At 41.9% G+C, this 20,365-nt stretch overlaps 1 protein-coding gene across 20 annotated transcripts in view; it reads left to right on the forward strand.

Moving 5' to 3' along the window:
* The window catches only part of LOC135242401 (NACHT, LRR and PYD domains-containing protein 12-like), a 505,695-nt gene that overhangs the window by 81,256 nt on the left and 404,074 nt on the right, over positions 1-20,365 (forward strand). For 15 of the 20 annotated variants that reach the window (XM_064313446.1, XM_064313447.1, XM_064313451.1 and 12 more), the window contains exons 6-7: positions 3,207-3,380; positions 13,098-13,271. The exons of the other annotated variants lie outside the window; for them this stretch is intronic. In XM_064313446.1, the coding sequence (XP_064169516.1) occupies positions 3,207-3,380; positions 13,098-13,271 (348 nt within the window). The remainder of the gene's footprint in view (positions 1-3,206; positions 3,381-13,097; positions 13,272-20,365) is intronic. 20 annotated transcript variants of the gene reach the window in all.

The following is a 20,365-nucleotide window of genomic DNA, read 5'->3' on the forward strand; positions in this document are numbered from 1 at the left end:
TTCTTTGGGGTTTCTTTCATGTGGTTTGTGTTTGGTGAGGTTTTTGTGAAGACTCTTTTATTTTGTGAACTTTGTGAGTTTTTGTTTGTTTTAGTTTGTGTTTTAGATTAATAAATGTCTGAGTTTGTGTTTTTAGATCAGTTTCTGTCTTGTTTTGGTACTTTGGACTCTGTTGTTGCGGCCCTGCGAGCCGGCCGTAACACTAAGTCACTAATATCCTGTCATGTACCATTTGGGTCTTATGTATGGGAGGTGGACATCACTCAATGAGTGAGGAGACATGTGATGCCATATTGAAGGTCCTAAAGGGGGAATTTAATGTCCTTGTTGCAGAACAAACAAGAGCTTTAGTTGGGCTGTGGGGAACTAACCCTCGGTTAGGATGAGCAGACATTATTGTGTGCAGGAAAACAAATGGCACCTTGGTGATGCAAACCGTAAGAGGAACAGGGCTGCTGTGTGTGTGTGTGGGTGGGTCTGCGTGTGTGTACGTGTGTCTCACAGTGGTATTAAAAAACCAAACTATAGAGGCTGTGTGAAATGCTTCCAGAGAAAAAAGCGTTAAGGCAGCCAATCCGCAGCAATATCGTACAGCTTCTGTGTGAACCTGTGATGAGTCTTTGTAAATGACATTGAAGCTATGAGGCCTTTCTCCTGATCAGTTTTTTCCAGAAGCATTTCACACGGTCTCTGAAGTATGTTTGTTTACTACCACAACAGGTAGCCTATAACTAATGAGAAAAAGACAAAAAGAACGGCAATACATCACGCAGTGGTGACAACCATTATTGAATTAGATAATTTTCGTTGTGTTGTATTGCCCAGCCCTAATTCCAAATAGAGACTTTTAAACAAGAAGCATTCAGTCTCTGAAAGCGTTTCTGATGCTTTAATCCGTTTCCTATATTTACGTTATGCTTTACTGGACAGTCAATGGAATTACTCCAAAAGTGCAAACCCTATTAGGGTTCATGTTGTAGTGTTTCTATATCTTCATGAGTCTTTCAATTCTTCTTAAGTACACTTGGTATAATGGAAGACTGGATTTTTGATGTGTTATTAACAGTTGAAGTATTTCATTATTCATCAAAACATTTGTAGCCGTAATATGTTATATTGTAATATGTTATGTAATATGCGTGGCGGATGGAAGGGTGGGGTGGGGTGGGGTGGGGGGCGTGGTGGATGAAAGGGTGGGGTGGGGTGGAGGGGTTTGGATGAAAGTGTGGGGGGTGAGGGGGTTGTGGATGTGTGGGTGAGTGGGTGTGTGTATGGGGATGTTTTCCATCTGCTGGAGGAACATCAAATATAGTAGTCACCCATTAATTTCCTATGGCGGTCATTTTAGACCCGGAACACCACAGGTGTGACAAAGTTGACTAAACCACTCAAAATTCAATGAAAGTGGTGATGATCAATTTTATATGTTCAAATGCCTAGTGTGGAGGGAAACATAAGGTCTTGAGGCAACCGCAGCTCTATGGCTCTGTCTGTCAGTCAGTTGGTCGGTCGGTTGGTCTCACAAAAAGTGTCCCACCATGCAGCGGCCACAGTTTTCGCCCCAGGAGGCTGAAATTTGGCATGGAGGTTGGTCATGACCGAAGATAGAGCTGAGTAACTTTTCAGGCTGATAGGCCACGCCCATTGCCACGATCCCTCTTGGTCAATCACAAAAAGGCGCATAACTCCCGAATGGATTCACAGATTTGCGTGGATTTTGTGGAAAAGTTGGTCATGCGCCAAAGAACAGCTCATTAACTGTTCATGCCAATTGGCAAAAGGGGGTATGGCAGCAGGAGTGGCCTATCACCAAAAGGCCTATCACCTAACGTGGCAAAACTTTGTGGAAAATTTACGTAACACCATAAAACTTCAAGGAAAAGTTTATCATGAACTGCTGTCTAACTTGTGCATGTACCATCTGACGGTCCACAAAGCTGTTCCCAACCTCAGCAGCCACATATTTTGAGGCCGAAATTGGGCATGGAGGTCACGTGTTTGGGGGAGGGTGTGTGCGTGGATGCATGCACGCAGACTGGATGCATGCACGCATGCCCATTCAAGCTGGGGGGGCACGTGCCCCACCAGATTTTTGATATCTGGATTTTTTATATTTTTATTTTATTTTATTACTATTATTTTTTATAATATGTAGTTATGATCATTTTATATTACGAGTCAAACGTATTCTTCTGATTATGTCATAGATCATACCTCAGAAAGTCACACACCCCCTTTCCCTATGGTATTGGTTTCTCCAAAAGTTGCAGGATAAAATCGGTTCCCAACAGCAGGTACACATGCAGACAACGCTCTGTTGCACATCAATGCTGGAGTAAATGTAGGCTACAGCTTAACGGTGTGTTGCTGAAGTGGTTAGTAGAGCATCAATCCCTTTTTCAAACGTGTGAAAATGAAATGCAATTAGTTATACGCACTTAATTGCATTTGAGAAATAGAGGCATAGTTTGCTTTGCAAGACTTGCTTGCTAGTACCAGCTAAAGTTAGTAGCTATCCCTCAATCCGGTTGTTTAGCCTTCTGGCTCGCTAGCTAGTCGTGATTTGTGATAGCATAGCATGCTATTTAATATTGGTAAAGGAGAGCTGTGTGAATCTTATCAATCAATCAATCAATTTTTGTTTGTATAGCGCTTTTAACAAAGGAGCTTTGTCACAAAGCAGCTTTAGAGAACTGCCCTCCAAAGAGTAAGCCTAGGGCAACAGTGGTAGGGAAAAACTCCCTGACCGATAACAGGAAGAAACCTTGAGCAGAACCGGACTCAGAGGGGGAACCCATCTGCTGCGGGCAGGCACCTGTTTGGCAGTGAGCTGATTATTTTTACCACCAGTAGTTATAGTTAGCAAAACACTGAATTCCATTTGATATCTCCAGGTCAAGATGCAGAGGAAAATCTCGTCATTTAAAAAAAAAAAACGACAGAAAGCCCCAGCCCTGTCCTCAGTCAGGAGGTTGATAGTGCAAGAGGTAATTTATCTTAGGTGAGATTTAATTTAGTTTAATTTTCAGGTCAAAAATACTGCAGTTGGTGAGTGTAACTCAGACATCTTCCTCAGAGCAGCATCAATGGTAAAATCCTGAATTTCACTCTTCATCGCTGAACACTGTCATTGGCACATTTCCCATATTAGATACATGCTTCATATATACATAATATAATAATACTATATTAACTCTTCTTTGCAGACTGAACAGCTGTGACCTCACAGAGAAGTCAGGTGATATTGTGGCCTCAGCTCTCCAGTCATCAAACTCACCTCTGAGAGATCTGGATCTCAGCTACAATAACCTGGGAGATTCAGGAGTGGAACTGCTCTGTGCTGGACTGATGAGTCCAAACTGTAAACTACAGAGACTGGGGTGAGTAGTGATGTGTATTGTGTGATCTTATCTAAATAGTATGGTTCTATTCAGTGAAATATTAAAACCCACTTTCTCTCTCAGTTTACTCCTCTGTCTACCAGCATTCTTTCTTTGCCTATATATACCTTACTCCTCTATCACAACAAGCAAATGAAAGCAGTATAAAACCTTTTGAGGGTTGCCAGGTTTGTGGTTCCTGAGCAGAATGTAAGGTTTCAGTGGAGTCTGTAGTATCAGGTCGCGGGTGATGACTGGATGCTGAGTGTCTGATTGACAGGGTAAAAGATTGACCGCCTGTATAGTAAAATGTGTCAGGTCTGTCACACATTGCAGTCTTCATCCATCTCCATTATTCACTACCTGCTAGGAACTCTAATGAAATCCATACATTTACCCCACTGTCTTTCACACACTGACCTTTTGATGAACGTGAGTTTTACTCCTTCATCACACACCTGTGTGTGCTGCAGGATTGTGGTGTTTCTGAAAGGATTGTGAATAAAATGGTATTTTATTCTACTGGTAAAGCCAGGTGTGGCAAACACGCCTGCCACAGGCCACCGAAGTAGCTTTCCTAGGGGCCCTCCAGCACAGAGACACAGGGAGAAGATGTTTCAACAGTCCACATTTATTGACGAGGGTTTGGCAAGATGTTACAGCCAAGTGAGCAGATCTTAAACACTGTCATGACAGAAAAGTTCTCTGGTGTGGGTGGGGATGGCAAATTTAACCCGTGCGCAGTGATTACCTCACTACGCACAGGTGCAGCCACTCCTGTTCCTGGGTCCAATTAGCCTGGCCAATTATCTAATTCTTAACCAATTATCCAATTGGCCAGGTCTAATTAGCTTGACCCAGGGCAGGTGTGGCTGCTTAAACCAGCCATCCCCACACCACACCGGGCATTAGCTATTGGCCGGTAGGGTGTGTGTGTGTACATCTTGGTGGGGGAGTGTCCATCTGAACAACATGTGAGCTGCTGTTTAGATGCAGTGTTACATCGTTTAGTTTAGTCACTCTTCTGTGGTTCCAATCCCAAGTAATAGTCTGGATATCATACCACTGTAAGCAGATATGTTGTGTGGAATAGCCTTATTCAGAGATCAATGTTCTGGCTCTAGCCACTATCATCTAAAGCAGTGGTGTCAAACTCGTTGCCATGGAGGGCCGTGTGTATGCATGTTTTCATTCCAACCAATTAATGCTGCCTTAATTGAGTCCAATTACTCATTCAGCCATATGCGTTTAACTGCATTGAAGCACAGAATATAAGAAAATTTTTATTTAGACAATGCGGGTCACCATAGACGTCGGGACACCATTGTGCACAAACCTGCATCCCTAATTCAGCAAATAATTTAACTAATTATATAATCAAGATCTGAGGCTGGAATGAAAACCTGCATACACACGGCCCTCCATGGCAACAAGTTTGACACCACTGATCTAAAGGATGACATCATTTACAGGAGTATTTCTTAGATAAGTATTCTAATTCTTTCAAATGTCCCGACTTATTCAATTTTTTGTGCAGTTTATATTACTCCACAAGGTCTACCAAACATGTTGATAAGGGGTTTTTAAAGAAAAACATGAATTAATATATCAGGCTTTTATTATCATTGTTATTATCATTGTTACAATAATAATTAAATGCAACGCAATAATTACCTTGTTATATTCGCAATAGTGTGCGCAAATAAAATGAATGGATAGATTATAGGGCAAGGACACACAGATAATAGGTGCAATGTGTGGAATTTTCAAAAGACACCACGTTTTTCAAAATCTAGTGTCTACCAGCAGTAAAAGTTAGTGGCAATAATCAGTTGTGGTGTTCTCATACAGCCACTAGATGGCGATGCAGTGTAATTCCAGTTGATGCCGTAGTTCAGTGGTACTCACTAATTTTCTTAGGAGAGTCACTTATGAGTAAGACCATTACTCAAAGAGCCACAGAGATTGCAGATATAACTCAGATGTTTTTTTTAAAATCATCACTCTCAAGATATTTACCATCTTTGTGTATGTAAAAAAAAAAAATACAGTACCATGCTTTCCATCCTTACATCTCTTTTTACTCTCAATTCATAATTACATTGCATTATTAAAAGGTATAATACTTGTGTGTGAGTGTGTAAGGCTGGGAGTGGAACTCATCTTTTGTATGTATGTATGTATGTACATATGCAATTATACATAAGCATCATCATAATTTCATCAACATGAAATTTAAAAAATTCACAAAAATGTATATATTGGCCTACTAATACTGATGAAAAACTTCTTTTTCTGTTATCTTTGTATCAATATGTTGAGGCTCTCATGTGTTTTAGCTGTCCCTTGACTTTCTCCATGCAAAACTTGTAGTTAGTGGTTGCAATCCTAGTCAAACAATCAAGATGCACATCTGTAAGCCTACTTCTATCTTTTCTTTTGACAATGCTCATTATAGAAAATGTTGCCTCACATGAGTAAGTGCTCACAAAAAAGCTCATTACCTTCTGCACACAAAGCTTTAAATGTGGATAATCTGAGGCTGGGACCATGCTCCAGAAATGAGCAACGCCTGATCTGAGCTCAGTTTTCAGTACATCTTTGACCTGCAGTTCAAGAATCTCACTCTGTATTACAGCAAGGTCTGGACAAAGGTTTTTCAGAGCAGGTGTAGGGCTTAACAATGGCACATTAAAAGGGTTCTCAGACATAACAGCTCCTCCTGAAATTCGTCCTTTTGAATAAAGCGAACCCACACACACAATTGTGCCATGTCGCTTATATCCGTGCTCTCATCGAGTGCAATGCTGTAACATGGTGTCGCTGCAAGATCTGCAATTCGCTGTTCCTGGATATCTTTCCCAATAAACTTGATCCTCCTCATTAATGTCGAATCTGAAAGCTGCAGTGCATGTATTTGTTTTATTATTATTATTATTATTATTATTATTATTATTATTATTATTAGGGGCCGAGCACCTATTGTAATCGTCAGTATTATTATTATACTTTCCGCAATGGGAGTCTATGGCAGCCCATAGAACCCATTGGTGGTTTTTTATTAAATTTGGCACATTGATAAAGGACAGTCCAATGTATCCAGGCATTGCATTTAGGGTCAATCCATCCATCTCTGTAGCGCCGCCAAGCTTCAAGGTACATTTTTGCTTATAACTTTTGAACCGTTTGTCCTAGGATGGTGATATTTTTTGCCCCTGAATCCTTGGGTCATGACTATTTCAATACACCCATTGGCATTAATTTCCGCCATATGGGATTTTCCGCCAATTTGAATTTTTTGAAAAACCTACTTCTGCGAACTAGTGCTAGAGTGTTGATCTGGTCACCACCAAATTCGAGACATATCATCTACAGATGGTGCTGACCAAAATTTTTGTCACAGAATTTTTATTGACCAAATGATATGGCCACTATGAGCCAATGAGTATGTTGGAGGGTGTGGCTTTTAGCATAAAGGTGTATAAATTCTGAACGGTTTGACCAGACACCACAAAACTTCGTAGGCATATCAGTACCCATAAGTGGAGGCTAACCTTCCATTTTTGGCCCAATCAAACAAAAATGGTGGCACTAGAGAGCTCATTTCCTGTTTAGGCATACCCACTATGCCGATTTTTTCAAAACTCAACACATTGGTATAGGGCAACTCCAAATAAACAGGGAGCAAATATGAAGCCGATTGACCATAAGGTGGCGCTATCATGAGCTAAAAGGTGTTTTTTTTTATAACTTTGAACAAGCATATCTCCGGCCCCATTTGAGCTACATTCATGAAATTCTGGACATATATGCAACTATATGTCAAGCATAACAACTTTCCCATAAGGACCCATAAGCTCAGCCCATTAGATCTTCCGCAAATTAGACTTTTTTGAAAAATGCTTCAAATGCTTTCTGCCATGGAAGTCTAGACTTTTTAATGTCATTATACATTAACAACAGCAGATGGCACCATTTATCTATAAAATGGTTGCTGTTCACAAGGAGATGGTTCAATGGTATTAGAAATCCCAGTAGACTATTTTAAAAAAATATTCATTTAATTTAAATAACTTATTCATTTGAAAGCGTGATTGCGTTTTATTTTCTTTTAAATGTAACAATTTCATGTAAAACGCAGAAAATATATCAGCATACCCTATTTTATTCATTGTATCAAGTGGCTTCAAGTTCAGGGTGCGTCCACTTTCAGTTTGTACCTTGTCCCTGTATTCATGTGGGTTTCCTCTGGGTATTCTGTATTTCTACCGCAGTTCAAACGCATTCAGGTAATGTCAATTGGACATGATGTATTGCCCATAGATGTAAGTGTAAGAGTGCGTGTCAATGTGCCTGTTCACCCTGTGATGGACTGGTGTCTTGTTCAGGGGTTGTTCTGGTTGCTTGTCTATCTGGTGCCCCTGTAGTGCTTGGCCCCTTCATTGCTGCTCGCAGCTATATTTATTATTATTATTATTATTATTATTATTAGGCACGGTACATTATCTCTGCTGAGGTCAAAAAGCATTGTTTAACAATTTCAGCGTCCGTGAAAGCCTTTTTATGGCTAGCTAAAATCCAGTAGCCTCGGTCGATTTCTCGGCAACAGAGACTGATCTCGTCATCATTTTTTGCTGCTCAGTCAGAATCTGTCAACTGTTTACTTTTATTAGTCCTCAGGTTGCTTCCTGGCAGGTACAACATGTTGTACTTGGCGTGAAAAGCACTAAAGTGGCGTTCAAGGTTATACCGTTTACAATTGGCACTAGTCTTCTGGCAAATTAGGCAGAACTGAGTGGATTCGTATTGCACAAAGAAAAACTCATCAGTCCATGTATCCTGAACTGTTCGGTGTTCATCCTGAATTGACCGTACCTTTTTCTTTGCTGGTGCAGCATCGGTGTCTTGGGCTTCTAGGCCAAACTGATCTGCATTTTCCATCGTTCTTTCCTCACGTTGCTCTTTCTCCTCAGGCCTGTTTCTAACTCCGTCACCGTCAGCTAATGAAGAATCACTTTTCTCGTTCTGCTTTTTTCTAGTCATAAATCTGTCCAGTTTGAGTGGGCAGAGGCCGAGACAATATTTGATATAACCTTATATCAAACGGCATTATGGAATATCAAATTTAGGCTTACGTGCTAAACTTGCAAAACCATTCGCAAATGCAAAGCTACACACATAGGCTATACGTCTACCCATGATCCCTCGCTGTTACGTAGCCTACGTTCTTTGACGTATCTTCAGTATGCTGCCATCTGCTGGATAATTCATTTCAATGTGCTAAAACAGGACATACATGGAACATATAGAAGTAAGTTATAGCTATATTCTTTTGTTATCAGTGGATACTATATGAGCGCAAAACAAAGTCTCACGAGCCGCGTAATGAGTAACAGTGTGCTACAGGAATAAGGTAGAAGGGTACAAGTGATAAGTGATCCTAGATTGGGAGTGCCCTGCAGAGAGTGCTCTGGGAGTGGTGGCATTGTAGCACAGTGGGAACTGGGCTTGTAATCGAAAGGTTGCAGGTTCGATTCCTGGGTAGGACACTGCCGTTGTACCAAGGTACTTAACCTGAATTACTTCAGTACATATCCAGCTGTATAAATGGATACAATGTAAAATGCTATGTGTAAGTCGATCTGGATGAGAGCGTCTGCTAAATGCCTGTAATGTAATGTTGAATGTAAAGAGTAGTTGATAGTTAGTCCAGGTACAGACTGAAGAGATGGTTTTCAGACTACGGCAGAAGATGGGCAATGACTGAGTGGTTCGTAGAGGAACAGGGAGTTCATTCCAATACTGGGGAGCTAGTGTGGAGAAGATCTGTGGTAGGGAGAACATTCACCCTGGGGAGTGCAAGTCACCCTGCTGCCGCAGAGTGGAGTGGTCAAGCTGCCGTGTAGGATTGATCGTGTCCTGTAGGTAGACGGGAGCTGTTCTTTTGGCTGCAGTGCAGGCAAGGGTCAAGACTTTGAACCTGATCCTGGCGGTGATCGGTAGCCAGTGGAGTGACCCCAGCAGGGGAGTGATGTGAGAGAACGTGGGAACGTTGAAGATAAACAGCAGCATTCTGAATCATCTGTAGTGGCTGTATGGCACAAGCTGGTGGGCTTGCAAGGAGGGGGTTGCAGTAATCAAGACGGGAGGTCACCATAGCCTGGACAAGTAGCTGGGCGGAGTGCATAGTCAGGTATGGTCGAATCATCCAGATGTTATACAGGAGAAATCTGCAGGACTATGATGTTGCCTTGACGTGCTCCTGGAGGTCCTGCTGGTCATCCAGGACCACCCCCAGGCTCTTTGCGGAGTGAGAGGCAGTCACTGTGGTGTCGCCAGAAGTGATTAATGCTCCCGCAGTAGGGAGGTCTTGTGACGGATGAACAGCAGCTCATTCCCATCTCAGCCAAAGTGGAGATGAGTAGTTTGTGGTCAACAGTGTCGAATGCTTTAGACAGTTCTAGTAGGATCAGGCAGTGGCAAGTGCCTCCGTCACAGCCAGGAGGGCAGTCTCTGTTGAGTGCTCGGATCAACAACCAGACTGGTAAAGGTCAAACAGGTTAACCAGCATTTATTACAGTAAAGAGGACAAAGTTATTACATGAAGGACAAAGTTATTAGATTAACCATTTTAATTAGATTAACCATTGTTACAGTTCATGTTGCTCTGGTTTGTTTGCTTTTTACCTTAAATAAGGTATAGCCCTGTATTCAAATGTGACATCAATCCATATTTGCTGGAAAAATAAGCTAAAATTCCCTGTTTTGCATAAGGGTGCAGCCATGCTGCCTACCCTCCCTTCCACGAACATTAAAGGAAACGTCCTTTACGCCACTCTGATACCCTGATCTAGGCAGGAGACCTATGGGTCCCCCCTCCTGTCTCGGAAAAAACAAACCAGAAGACAAAGGTATTTACGAGGCCAGAGGCCCATCGTAGCTACAGAACAAATAAAGATCCGGTTCCATTTGATCTTAAGTTTAAATCTAATGTGTGGCATTCAATTGAAATCATTGATTGAACAATCTTTATGTCTATGTTAGAAGAAGTAAACTTCCATGCTTTTTATAGGTATACAATAGCTGGACGGAATTACCTCTTATACTACCTATTATATTTCTGTCGTGACTATTTAGCCCTGCTTTCAACAACATAAGGTCACTTTAATGTAATAAGTACACTGTCAGCTTTTAGATAGGCCAGTCCTTGTCATAAATGAGCCTGCCCCCCCCCCCTTTGGTTGTGCATTTTAGCTCATTTCCGTTGTCCCTGTGGCACTGGAAGAGGGGCATACTTTGATAAGGTCTGGCTCTTCAGTCTCTCTCTCTTTTCGGGTAATCTCAAATCAGAATATTGTTTAATTTCTTCTGTTTTGTACCTTAGATGTAGTGTGCCTTCATTCAATAAGTGCATAATTTCAAAAGTGCATAATTTCAATTCACTATTTTAATTGACTCCTTATTTAATAAAATGATTTAGTCTTCTGACCTGATACAGAATTTGTTTTGGCTTGTCACTTGATTCCACCAGGTTACTGTCGATTGACCTATCAAAGAATTTGTCTATTTAATTTATAAATGTCATTTTCAATAATAATTGTTAAATTAAGTCATGTAAAGTACATTTTATATGTAGGTTAAGGGAGAGGTTCTTGCACGCAATACCACTTATGTGGTTCAAGGGCATTGACTGAAAATACTGGTCTGAGGGTGGCACGGTGGTGCAGTTGGTAGCACTGTCACCTCACAGCAAGAAGATTCTGGGTTCAAATCCGGTGTTACACACCATGACTACCCTGATAGGGACAGAAGAGCTGGACAGAGGGAGATGTGTAAATTCCAGATATCTCCAGCATTTTATTGGGATAGCGAGAGAGACCGTAATCACAAACGAAAAACCTTTGCCCGTCACCCTCACGGGATCTGGGCAAAAACAATAAACTAAAATAACAAAGACAAAATAAATGAAATTATACGAGCGCTTTTCAGCCTTTTCTCTGGTCTGTACGTGCTTACTCTCACCGTCGTGGGGGATCCCGGTCTCAGACGCCTACTGTGGAAAGAAGCACACTTTTAAATCCTGGACTGATTCCTAAAATCATCCAGGTGTGTGCCTGCTTAACCAGTAGGCGTGGTCCTCTAATTGCCCTGAATTCCTCCCGCAAACCGAGCCCTACCACATCCGGCCTGGGCCTTTCTGTGTGGAGAATGGCCTTTCTTTTGTATGTTCTCCCCGTGTCCACGTGGGTTTCCTCCGGGTACTCCGGTTTCCTCCCACAGTCCAAAGACATGCAGGTAGGCTAATAGAAGACAGTAAAGTGCCCATAGGTATGAATGTGTGAGTGCATGGTATTTGTGTCCTGCGATAGATTGGCAGCCTGTCCGGCCCAATGCACACTGGGATAGGCTCATTACATTACAGACATTTAGCAGACGCTCTTATGCAGAGCGACTTACACAACATTTACATAGCATTTTTTTTTTTTTTACATTGTATCCATTTATACAGCTGGATGTGTACTGAAGCAATGCAGGTTAAGTACCTTGCTCAAGGGTACAACAGCAGTGGCCTACCCAGGAATCGAACCTATGACCTTTCGGTCACAAGGCCAGTTCCTTACCCACTGTGCTACACTGCCGCCAGGCTCCAGCACCCCTCGCAACCCTGTCCCAGATAAGTGGGTATAGATAATCGATGGATGATGGATGGATGTCGCTTGTCCGACAGTGCCTCCTGGAGTTTTACATGCAATATTGAAATGGAGTGATCTTTGTCTGCAACATGTTACGTGTGCATGTAAATACACTGCTGTCTGAATTTTAATCACAATATAGCCCGCTGCTGGGTCTGTACAGCCTGCTCATTGCTTATTCCTGTATTTTAATGTATAAACACAGTGTGCAGATGTTCCCCTGTCATACAGTACTGCACTGCTGCCCTGCTCTCCCTGGGAGTATCAGGGCTCCCCCATTCCCTGCCCACTGATCCCTTAGCAGTGTGCAGCACCAGAGGGTCCTGAGACGGCCTCAGCACAGGGGCTCAGCTGATCCATTAGCAGTGTGCAGCACCAGGGGGTCCTGAGACGGCCTCAGCACAGGGGCTCAGCTGATCCATTAGCAGTGTGCAGGATCAGGGGGTCCTGAGACGGCCACAGCACAGGGGCTCAGCTGATCCCTTAGCAGTGTGCAGGATAAGGGGATCCTAACTAGCTCGCTGGTAGCTGTCGGCTGCCTAGCATGAAGAACCGGCAACACACAAACCAGATTTGTGTAGGTCAACAACTGTCTCTTCTGAGTTGAAAGCTCTTTGGTTTTTCCCATGGTCATAGATGACAAAGGCATTTTGTGTGTGTGCAACCTCATATTTACATGCCAGTGATACAAGGAATGGTGAAAGGCAGCTATACAGTTTCTGGGGGCTGAGATCAAATAAAATAAAAAATTTCTTCAGATGCCGCTTCAGATGTTTAGTTTTATTTTAAATATTCTTTAGGGGTACCGATAATTTTGACCCCTATGCTTTTGAGAAAACTGCTATTACTCAGAGGTTTTTTTAAAAGAATATTTTTAAAATTATACTGGAAGTAGTTTCTCCAAATGTTTAAGCAGACAATTGGCATCATTGGGTATATTGTTTGTCTTGCACAATAATTTTTCCTAATTTTCGTAAAGAGGGCCAGTAATTCCTGAGTTGAATGTATAAACTCTTCTTTGCAGACTGAACAGCTGTGACCTCACAGAGAAGTCAGGTGATATTGTGGCCTCAGCTCTCCAGTCATCAAACTCACCCCTGAGAGATCTGGACCTCAGCTACAATAAACTGGGAGATTCAGGAGTGAAGCTGCTCTGTGCTGGACTGATGAGTCCAAACTGTAAACTACAGAGACTGGGGTGAGTAATGATGTGTACTGTGTGACATTAACTAAATCGAATTACTGGTTATGGCAATGTAAGGGTTTGAATTTTGTCACAGGGAAGACTAATTTCCTGACTCCATTCATGGATGTTTGTGTGAATGTGAGTTTGCATATAAGCATAATATTGCATATTATTGACTGAGGTGTGCTCATGTGAAATGATGAGCAGCTTGACCCTGTATCCTGGAGAGAGAGACTAGCTACTGCTGCCCGGCATTCATCTGATCAAGTGATCTCTGACATTAAGATCTTCAATCCTGGGAGGTAAATATCCTGCTTATCCAGGAATCTAAAACCAACAACTATCCCTAGGATTAACCTAATTAAGATTTACCCCATTTGGGTAGCGAGACTATATAAATATCACAAGGCATGACTTCTGTATTATTCTATTAAATGACATTTTTGACCCTAGCAGCTATCCATGAAGAGCTGCATATCCTGCTAGTGAATCCAACAATATGCCCAGTGAGTACCTCAGTAAGGGTGTTACCCCAAAACTTTAAGTTACCATCGCTATCCCGGTTCTCCGAAACACAGAGTAGAGAGATCCACGTATGGGGAATGACATCCGGTCATCCAATTGCACCAAGTGTGGCTTTGACAGCCAGTAGCGCATTCAGTGTTACAGGAGACTACTGCCCTCCTGGAAAAACATATGGGACACTGCAGCGCTACTACTCTTCATATTCACTTCTCATGCGCGGCAAGCAGGGCAGTCTTGGTGGATCTCTCCACCGGGGTTACAACAGTAACCTAAAGTTCTCTTTCATCATCTCGTGTTTGAGATCCACCTACGGAGAGATATAGACAGCTCCCAGAATGCCTTATGCTCACAGCTGAGATACTGTCAGGCCAGCAAAGGGTGCCTCCTCCCCTGAGGGGAGGGTGGTGTCTGGCACATCCCATGTAGAGAAGTACTAAACACATTCCACTGCCCAAAGCTATAACCAGGACCCAGGAACAATGTGAAGTACTAAAACCCATAGCAGATGAGGGGAGATGTGTGCACCCCCAGAAGTGACTGGGCTACCGGCCTCAGGCAATGGAACCTAGCAACAGTATCTGGAGAAACCCCGCCTGCGGCTGAATAAATTTCCTGCAATGAGACCCAATGGAATAGGGCCCACAATGCAGCCATGCCCCTCATTGAATGAGCCCTCAGGCCCAAGGGGGGCAATATCCTCTTTGAATCATATGCCATAACAGTAGCTTCCACAAGCCAATGGGACAGCCGCTGCATAGAGATCCTTTCCCTTTGCATTCATTTTAAATGAGAGGTGGCGGCACATAAGCAAGGGATTTTGGGATTGGCAGGGCTAGGTGGTGAGGCGGTCGGAGAGATGGCCAGAAGTTTAACTTCAAACCCCAGGTGGTACAACTATGTGTCGTGGTAACCAATCAGATTTGATCTAAAGATCAGTCAAATGAATTGTCCCCCTTTTCAAATTTTAGTTTAGTTCCACAATGGAGGACTCCCTTGTAATTGCCGTGTTGGGTTTCCCAACGATCCTGCTCAAATGCAAGTGTCTGTCATAAAATAGGTGACACGCCCATAAGCGGCCGATTGTGGGACGCGGGAGCGGTGCCAGGCGGCTTTGCCGGAATCAGTGTGGCTTCACCGTAACAGCCCCAGTGGCAAAACTTGAGAGGCTGCCACTATCAGCCCCTGTAGTCTGAGGCATGTGTGATACTGCACTCTTCAGTCTGGTTTGAACTAAGAGAAGCATACCCTGAGAGATAAAATGGAGTCTGCTGTTAGACAAGCTCACATGGATACAGAGTATAAATCAAGTCCCAAGAACATTACACTCCAGCATGGGGAGAGATTGCACTGAAACCAAGAGACATCAGATGTGTCAGAACTCGCTGAGTGTCCTGCACAACTCTGGGTTTCGAATTGGCAATAATCAGCCAATCGTCTGTATAAGTCAGTATTCTGATAACCCATTAGTCTCAATGGAGCCAGACCCGCCTCTACACAAAGACAGAACACTCGTGGACTCAGGGAAAAGCCGAAGGGTGGAACTGTGTATTTGTAGCAAACACCACAATGGGCGAAGTGGAGAAATGTTTTGTGAGGGGGATAAATGCTTATGTGGAAGAAGGAATCTTTCAGATTCATTGATGTGAAACTGGGATGTTATGTTAATCAATTAAGTGTTAATTCTTAATAAAAATGTTGATTGACTATATTTCTATAGATGAAACAGTAAAATTTCAATAAACCGTTTCAATGAATAACCTAATGTTGGTGATTAGATTTCAAATTAAAGAGACGTTTGTAAAATGTTAAATTAGAGAGTCACGGTTCCCTTGACTGGCAGCATTAGTGAAACGTTATTGGTCCATTCCTGGAACATCAGTGCCATCTGAGCGTGTTTGCGTCTTCTCAACTGCTGGTCTCAACTTCAGCAGAATGCACACCAGACTGACCCCAAAGCACGTAGACATGCTCATACTCCTTAACAAAAATGCTTAAGTATTAAGTTAAGCCTATTAGTTTATTACAAAGTTAAGCATTAATAAGCAGCATTAATAAGCACCATAAATAAGCAGCTTTAATAAGCAGCATAAATAAGCAGCATTAATAAGCAGTATGAATAAGCAGCATTAATAAGCAGTATAAATCATTTGCATTAATAAGCAGAATTAATAAGGAATATATTTTGTCACCATCACAGTGGCAGTTCAGCCAGCCCTTAGCGGTCCCTCCTCTCCTGGACAGATTTCTCAGTCTGTGAATCTGTGTTTTTATGATTTTGCTTCTTGTAGTTTTGGCCTTAATACACAATCTTGTTTAAATGATTGTTTGAGCATGTCTTAATAAAACTTCTCTGATAGATACAGCTCATTAATTGGTAAGTCTGTTTTAAGTCATTCTTTTTATAGGCCATGTAGAAGATTTTAAGCTAATCAGTTTATCATTAAATTAATGGGTGCCGACAATCGATTAAAAGAATTGCACAAAATTTGCATCCCTAATTAAAACCAGTTGTCCTGACATTGAACATGTTGTTAACATTTTGAAATTATATTTCCTCAAATGTTTAACACTGAGATTAAAGATAGGAAGTAGAGAACCGTCCTTCTTTGGGACCTGGAATTAAGGATAATAAAAGTTTTGTTGGGTTCGTTCTTTGGGAATCAAACGTATCGCCCCTTTTTGTAAGAGGCAAGAAATTTCTTCCTCTTAAACATGGGCAGCGATCTCTTGGGTTTGAGAGTAAATGACTCATTGAAATGGGGGGTTTCACTTTGAACTGGAGTCTGTAGCACTTGGCTATTGTCTGTAGCCCTTGTCTGTAGTAAGGCTGCTGTGTCCTCACATTAAAATACAGGAATAAGCAGTGTGCTCTTCCAGGAGGGCGGTAGCCTCCTTTAGCATTGGACACGCACCTGTCTGTCAGAGCCAGACTCGGTGCAATGATGAGACACTCTGCAGAGGTCATGACCGGCTGTCATTCCCCATAGTTGGATTTTCAACACAAGATGATGAAAGAGAAGTATATTTATGGCACCAATACAGTGATTGGTTCTTGCAGAGATGCACACCCTAGTCAGTGTATAAGTGTGCCATGTACTTTGCATGTAAATTGCTTGAGCTTCCCCTTAAATGCTATCCAGAGAACATTTCCCACAATCCACACTATTATACATTTGACAAAATAAAGTCTGACCTGACCAGAACTCTAGTAACTACCACCATCACCAACAGACCCTCCTCCTACAATGACAGGGGTGCTGCATGGTAGTTATACCGCCCCTACAGGCACAGGAGAACTAGCAGCCCAGCTGGCAGTAAATAAGGGGCTTTGTATGACTGGTGTGCCCTTATGACTAAGTCTATCAGTTCTGTATATGTTGCATGTTCTCCTGTAAGTGTCTACTGTGATAGTGTAGTATAATCTCATAAAAAACCCGTTTTCAACGTACAAAAATGCCAAGTTACTCAAAAGTATTGATATCAAAATGACGCCAAGTTACGGTACTACAAACAATATAGGCTATCTTGCCTCATCGAAATTACATAAGATGTATTTCAAAGCAATGCTACCCAATATTTCCTCAATTCTTTCAAGTCACTTGGCCCTGTGTAGCATTGGAAAATATTGGGTAGCATTGCTTTGAAATACATCTTATGTAATTTCGGTGAGGCAAGATAGCCTATATTGTTTGTAGTACCGTAACTTGGCGTCATTTTGATATCAATACTTTTGAGTAACTTGGCATTTTTGTACGTTGAAAACGTGTTTTTTATGAGATATCATTTCTTTTTGCAAAGCGTTTTATTATGAGAGTGAGAAATGCAAAGTGACCCTGTAAGAAACGGTTGTGGATTATGGCTATCCTTGTGTGAATTTGTACAGTCTGATGAGTGTGTACTGTTTAGCAGTTTCGGTTTGCTATATATGTAAAACAGTGGCTGTGACAAAGGGTGCGGTGGCGTAAGTGTAAACGCAACAGAAACGCAGGTGAAATATGGCCAGTGTATGTACTCACGGATTTGAAGGCCATCCAACGAGCCTTGATTGAGAAAAGAATCAGCAAGCCCGTAGAATTAGAGCTGCCTAGGTCGCAACTTGTGTACCCTGCTGTCCTGCTCCGTTCTCTGTTATTTCGTGGAGATGCACTTTTAGTGTTTGTAAGGTTTATAAGGCATTTTGATAGGCTTATCTGCAGGTGGGAATCCTCTTCGCTGTTTTGCTAAGCTAGAACTGGAAAACTTGATAGTGGAGAATAGGAGCAGACGCATATGTCCCAGCAGGCTTTGCATATGAGAAAATAACAACAGTGTGAGAGAAATTAGGACGAAATGATGAAATTGCATAGTTGAAACAATGTTTTTAGCAGAATGGGCATGTAGGTGAAGGTTGACATGATCACAGACTATAGTGCGGAGTAAAGTGACCATGAGCGAGCTTAGTTTCCTTATCGAACGGTATATATAATAGTCGGTGTAAAGCATCAGCCATTATAGTGGAGGGTTAAGTAACGTCTGACATCTATTGCACTGATGTGCTTTTCTCATGTTCAGTACTAGTATTTATATTTATGAGTGAGTCATTATTTTAAAAGTAATGTTTTAATGGGGAGTTGCAGAACCTACATACGTAGTAATTGTTTGTATGTGTCTAGATAGAGAACAAGGCGAGGTAACATGAATGTAGAAACGTGGCGTTTGCTGATAAGAAGGTTTTGTACGGTAGCCAAGTGAAGAAATATAGTTAGTAGAAATGGCACAGTGGTGAACTGGTGTAACTTTTTAATAAAATGAATACATTTGCCGTCATGAAATGCATATGGGTGACCGTGAGTGAGTTTTGGTAAAGCAAATATGAAAGCGTAAGAAAACGTTAGTGTAAAAGAGGAAATTATCTGCCTGAGGGCGAGGCGGGATTCAATCCTTCAACTGGAGGTTACCAGTCTGTGACTTTGTTAGTGCAGCACCATGACATAGCTATGCAATGCGTGAAATATCATTAGCATACCTGTCCGTGGTTTTAGAAGAAGAACACAGGCCAGTAAGCACAGAAGAGCTCCGTTGAATCCATATGGCTTTGCAATATTGTAGCCGATTAATAACTGAACGTGCGGACGGTACGTCATAATGCAGTGTATACGTTCGGTGAACGGCGGGTAGATATGGTGCAAAAGCAATAATTGAGAAGTAGTAGACAATCATTAGTGAGGGTAAAAGCAGATTAAAGAAACATGTTCTTAGCTGGGTTTGAACCTACAACCCCATGTTCACAAGACTGTAACTTAACCCACTAGGCCACAGGCAGATTAACTGTTTAAACTGGAAATGTTTCAGAGTAAAAAGGTATGGCTATTTTGCATGTGTATGCAAGTTTTTGATTGGGTCGTGAGGATTAGGATTTGGCTGATGTCGGTAAAATGTCCAATGGGGAGACATGTTGTTAGTTGGATAGGCGGCAGGAAAAATAAGAATGAGAAGAAGAAGAATGAGAAGAAGAAGAAGAAGAAGAAGAAGAAGGAGAAGAAGAAGGTGAAAACGCAAAATCCCCTTAGTTTGGGGCTTTATAGTGTGGACATGTGAAGTTGTTTATAAAATCTGTCTGTTGAAATAGGGTCAGAATGTACAGAATGTAATGTTTTTAAGGGCTGAGTGTCTGTGGCTGTTGTGGTTATTTCTGTGGGGAACCCTGAAAAGTGCCAAACTCTCGGTGCTGTATAGGTATGGGGCATGCCCCCGCCAAGGCGTAACTTGGCGGGATGGCATACCTGCCATCCCAATAGCTATGGAACTGGTCTTGTAACCTAAAGGTCACAGGCTCTATTCCTGGGTGGGAAACTGCCATTGTACCCTTGAACAAGGTACTTAACCTGCATTGCTTCAGTATATATCCAGCTGCATAAATGGATGCAATGTAGATGCTATGTGTATTAAAAATGCATCTGGATGAGTGTCTGCTCAATGCCTAGATGGATGGATAGATGTATGGATAATCTTATTTAAAGTGACTCGGCCTTTAGCTGTGTGTTAGGTTGCAGTGCTGTGGGAAGTTTGTCACAGAAAACCAAAAGGTAAGAAGCAAACACACTGTCCACTCTGAAAGATGTGTGTTCTCTTTTACATCATTACTTTTGGTGGTAGCTGTGTCAAACATCCCACAGCATTGCAAACTAACTGACTGAACACTCTGAAAGATGACAGCCACACTTTTGGAATAGGATAAGCCCAGAGAAAAGATCATAGAAAAGGTAGATGAGCCCTTAGCCCCAATTCTAAGAATTTTCAGAATAAGAAAAGGGGCCATTTGGGTCAGAATTACATCTGTAGAACTGTCTTTAGTTTAGTTTAGTCCAGCAGGACGTCTGATTCTCAGGTCCAAAGTTCTGCAGCTGGAGAGTGTAGCACAGACATCTTCCTCAGTGCATCATCAACCTTAAAATCCTCAATTTCACTTTTCATCACTGAACATTATCATTTGTATCATTTACCATTTGTTTTATGTATACCTAATATAATTATAATATAATATATGAACTCTTCTTTGCAGACTGAACAGCTGTAACCTCACAGAGAAGTCCTGTAATATT

Source organism: Anguilla rostrata, chromosome 16 (assembly GCF_018555375.3).
Source record: "Anguilla rostrata isolate EN2019 chromosome 16, ASM1855537v3, whole genome shotgun sequence".
Taxonomy (NCBI): Eukaryota; Metazoa; Chordata; class Actinopteri; order Anguilliformes; family Anguillidae; genus Anguilla; species Anguilla rostrata.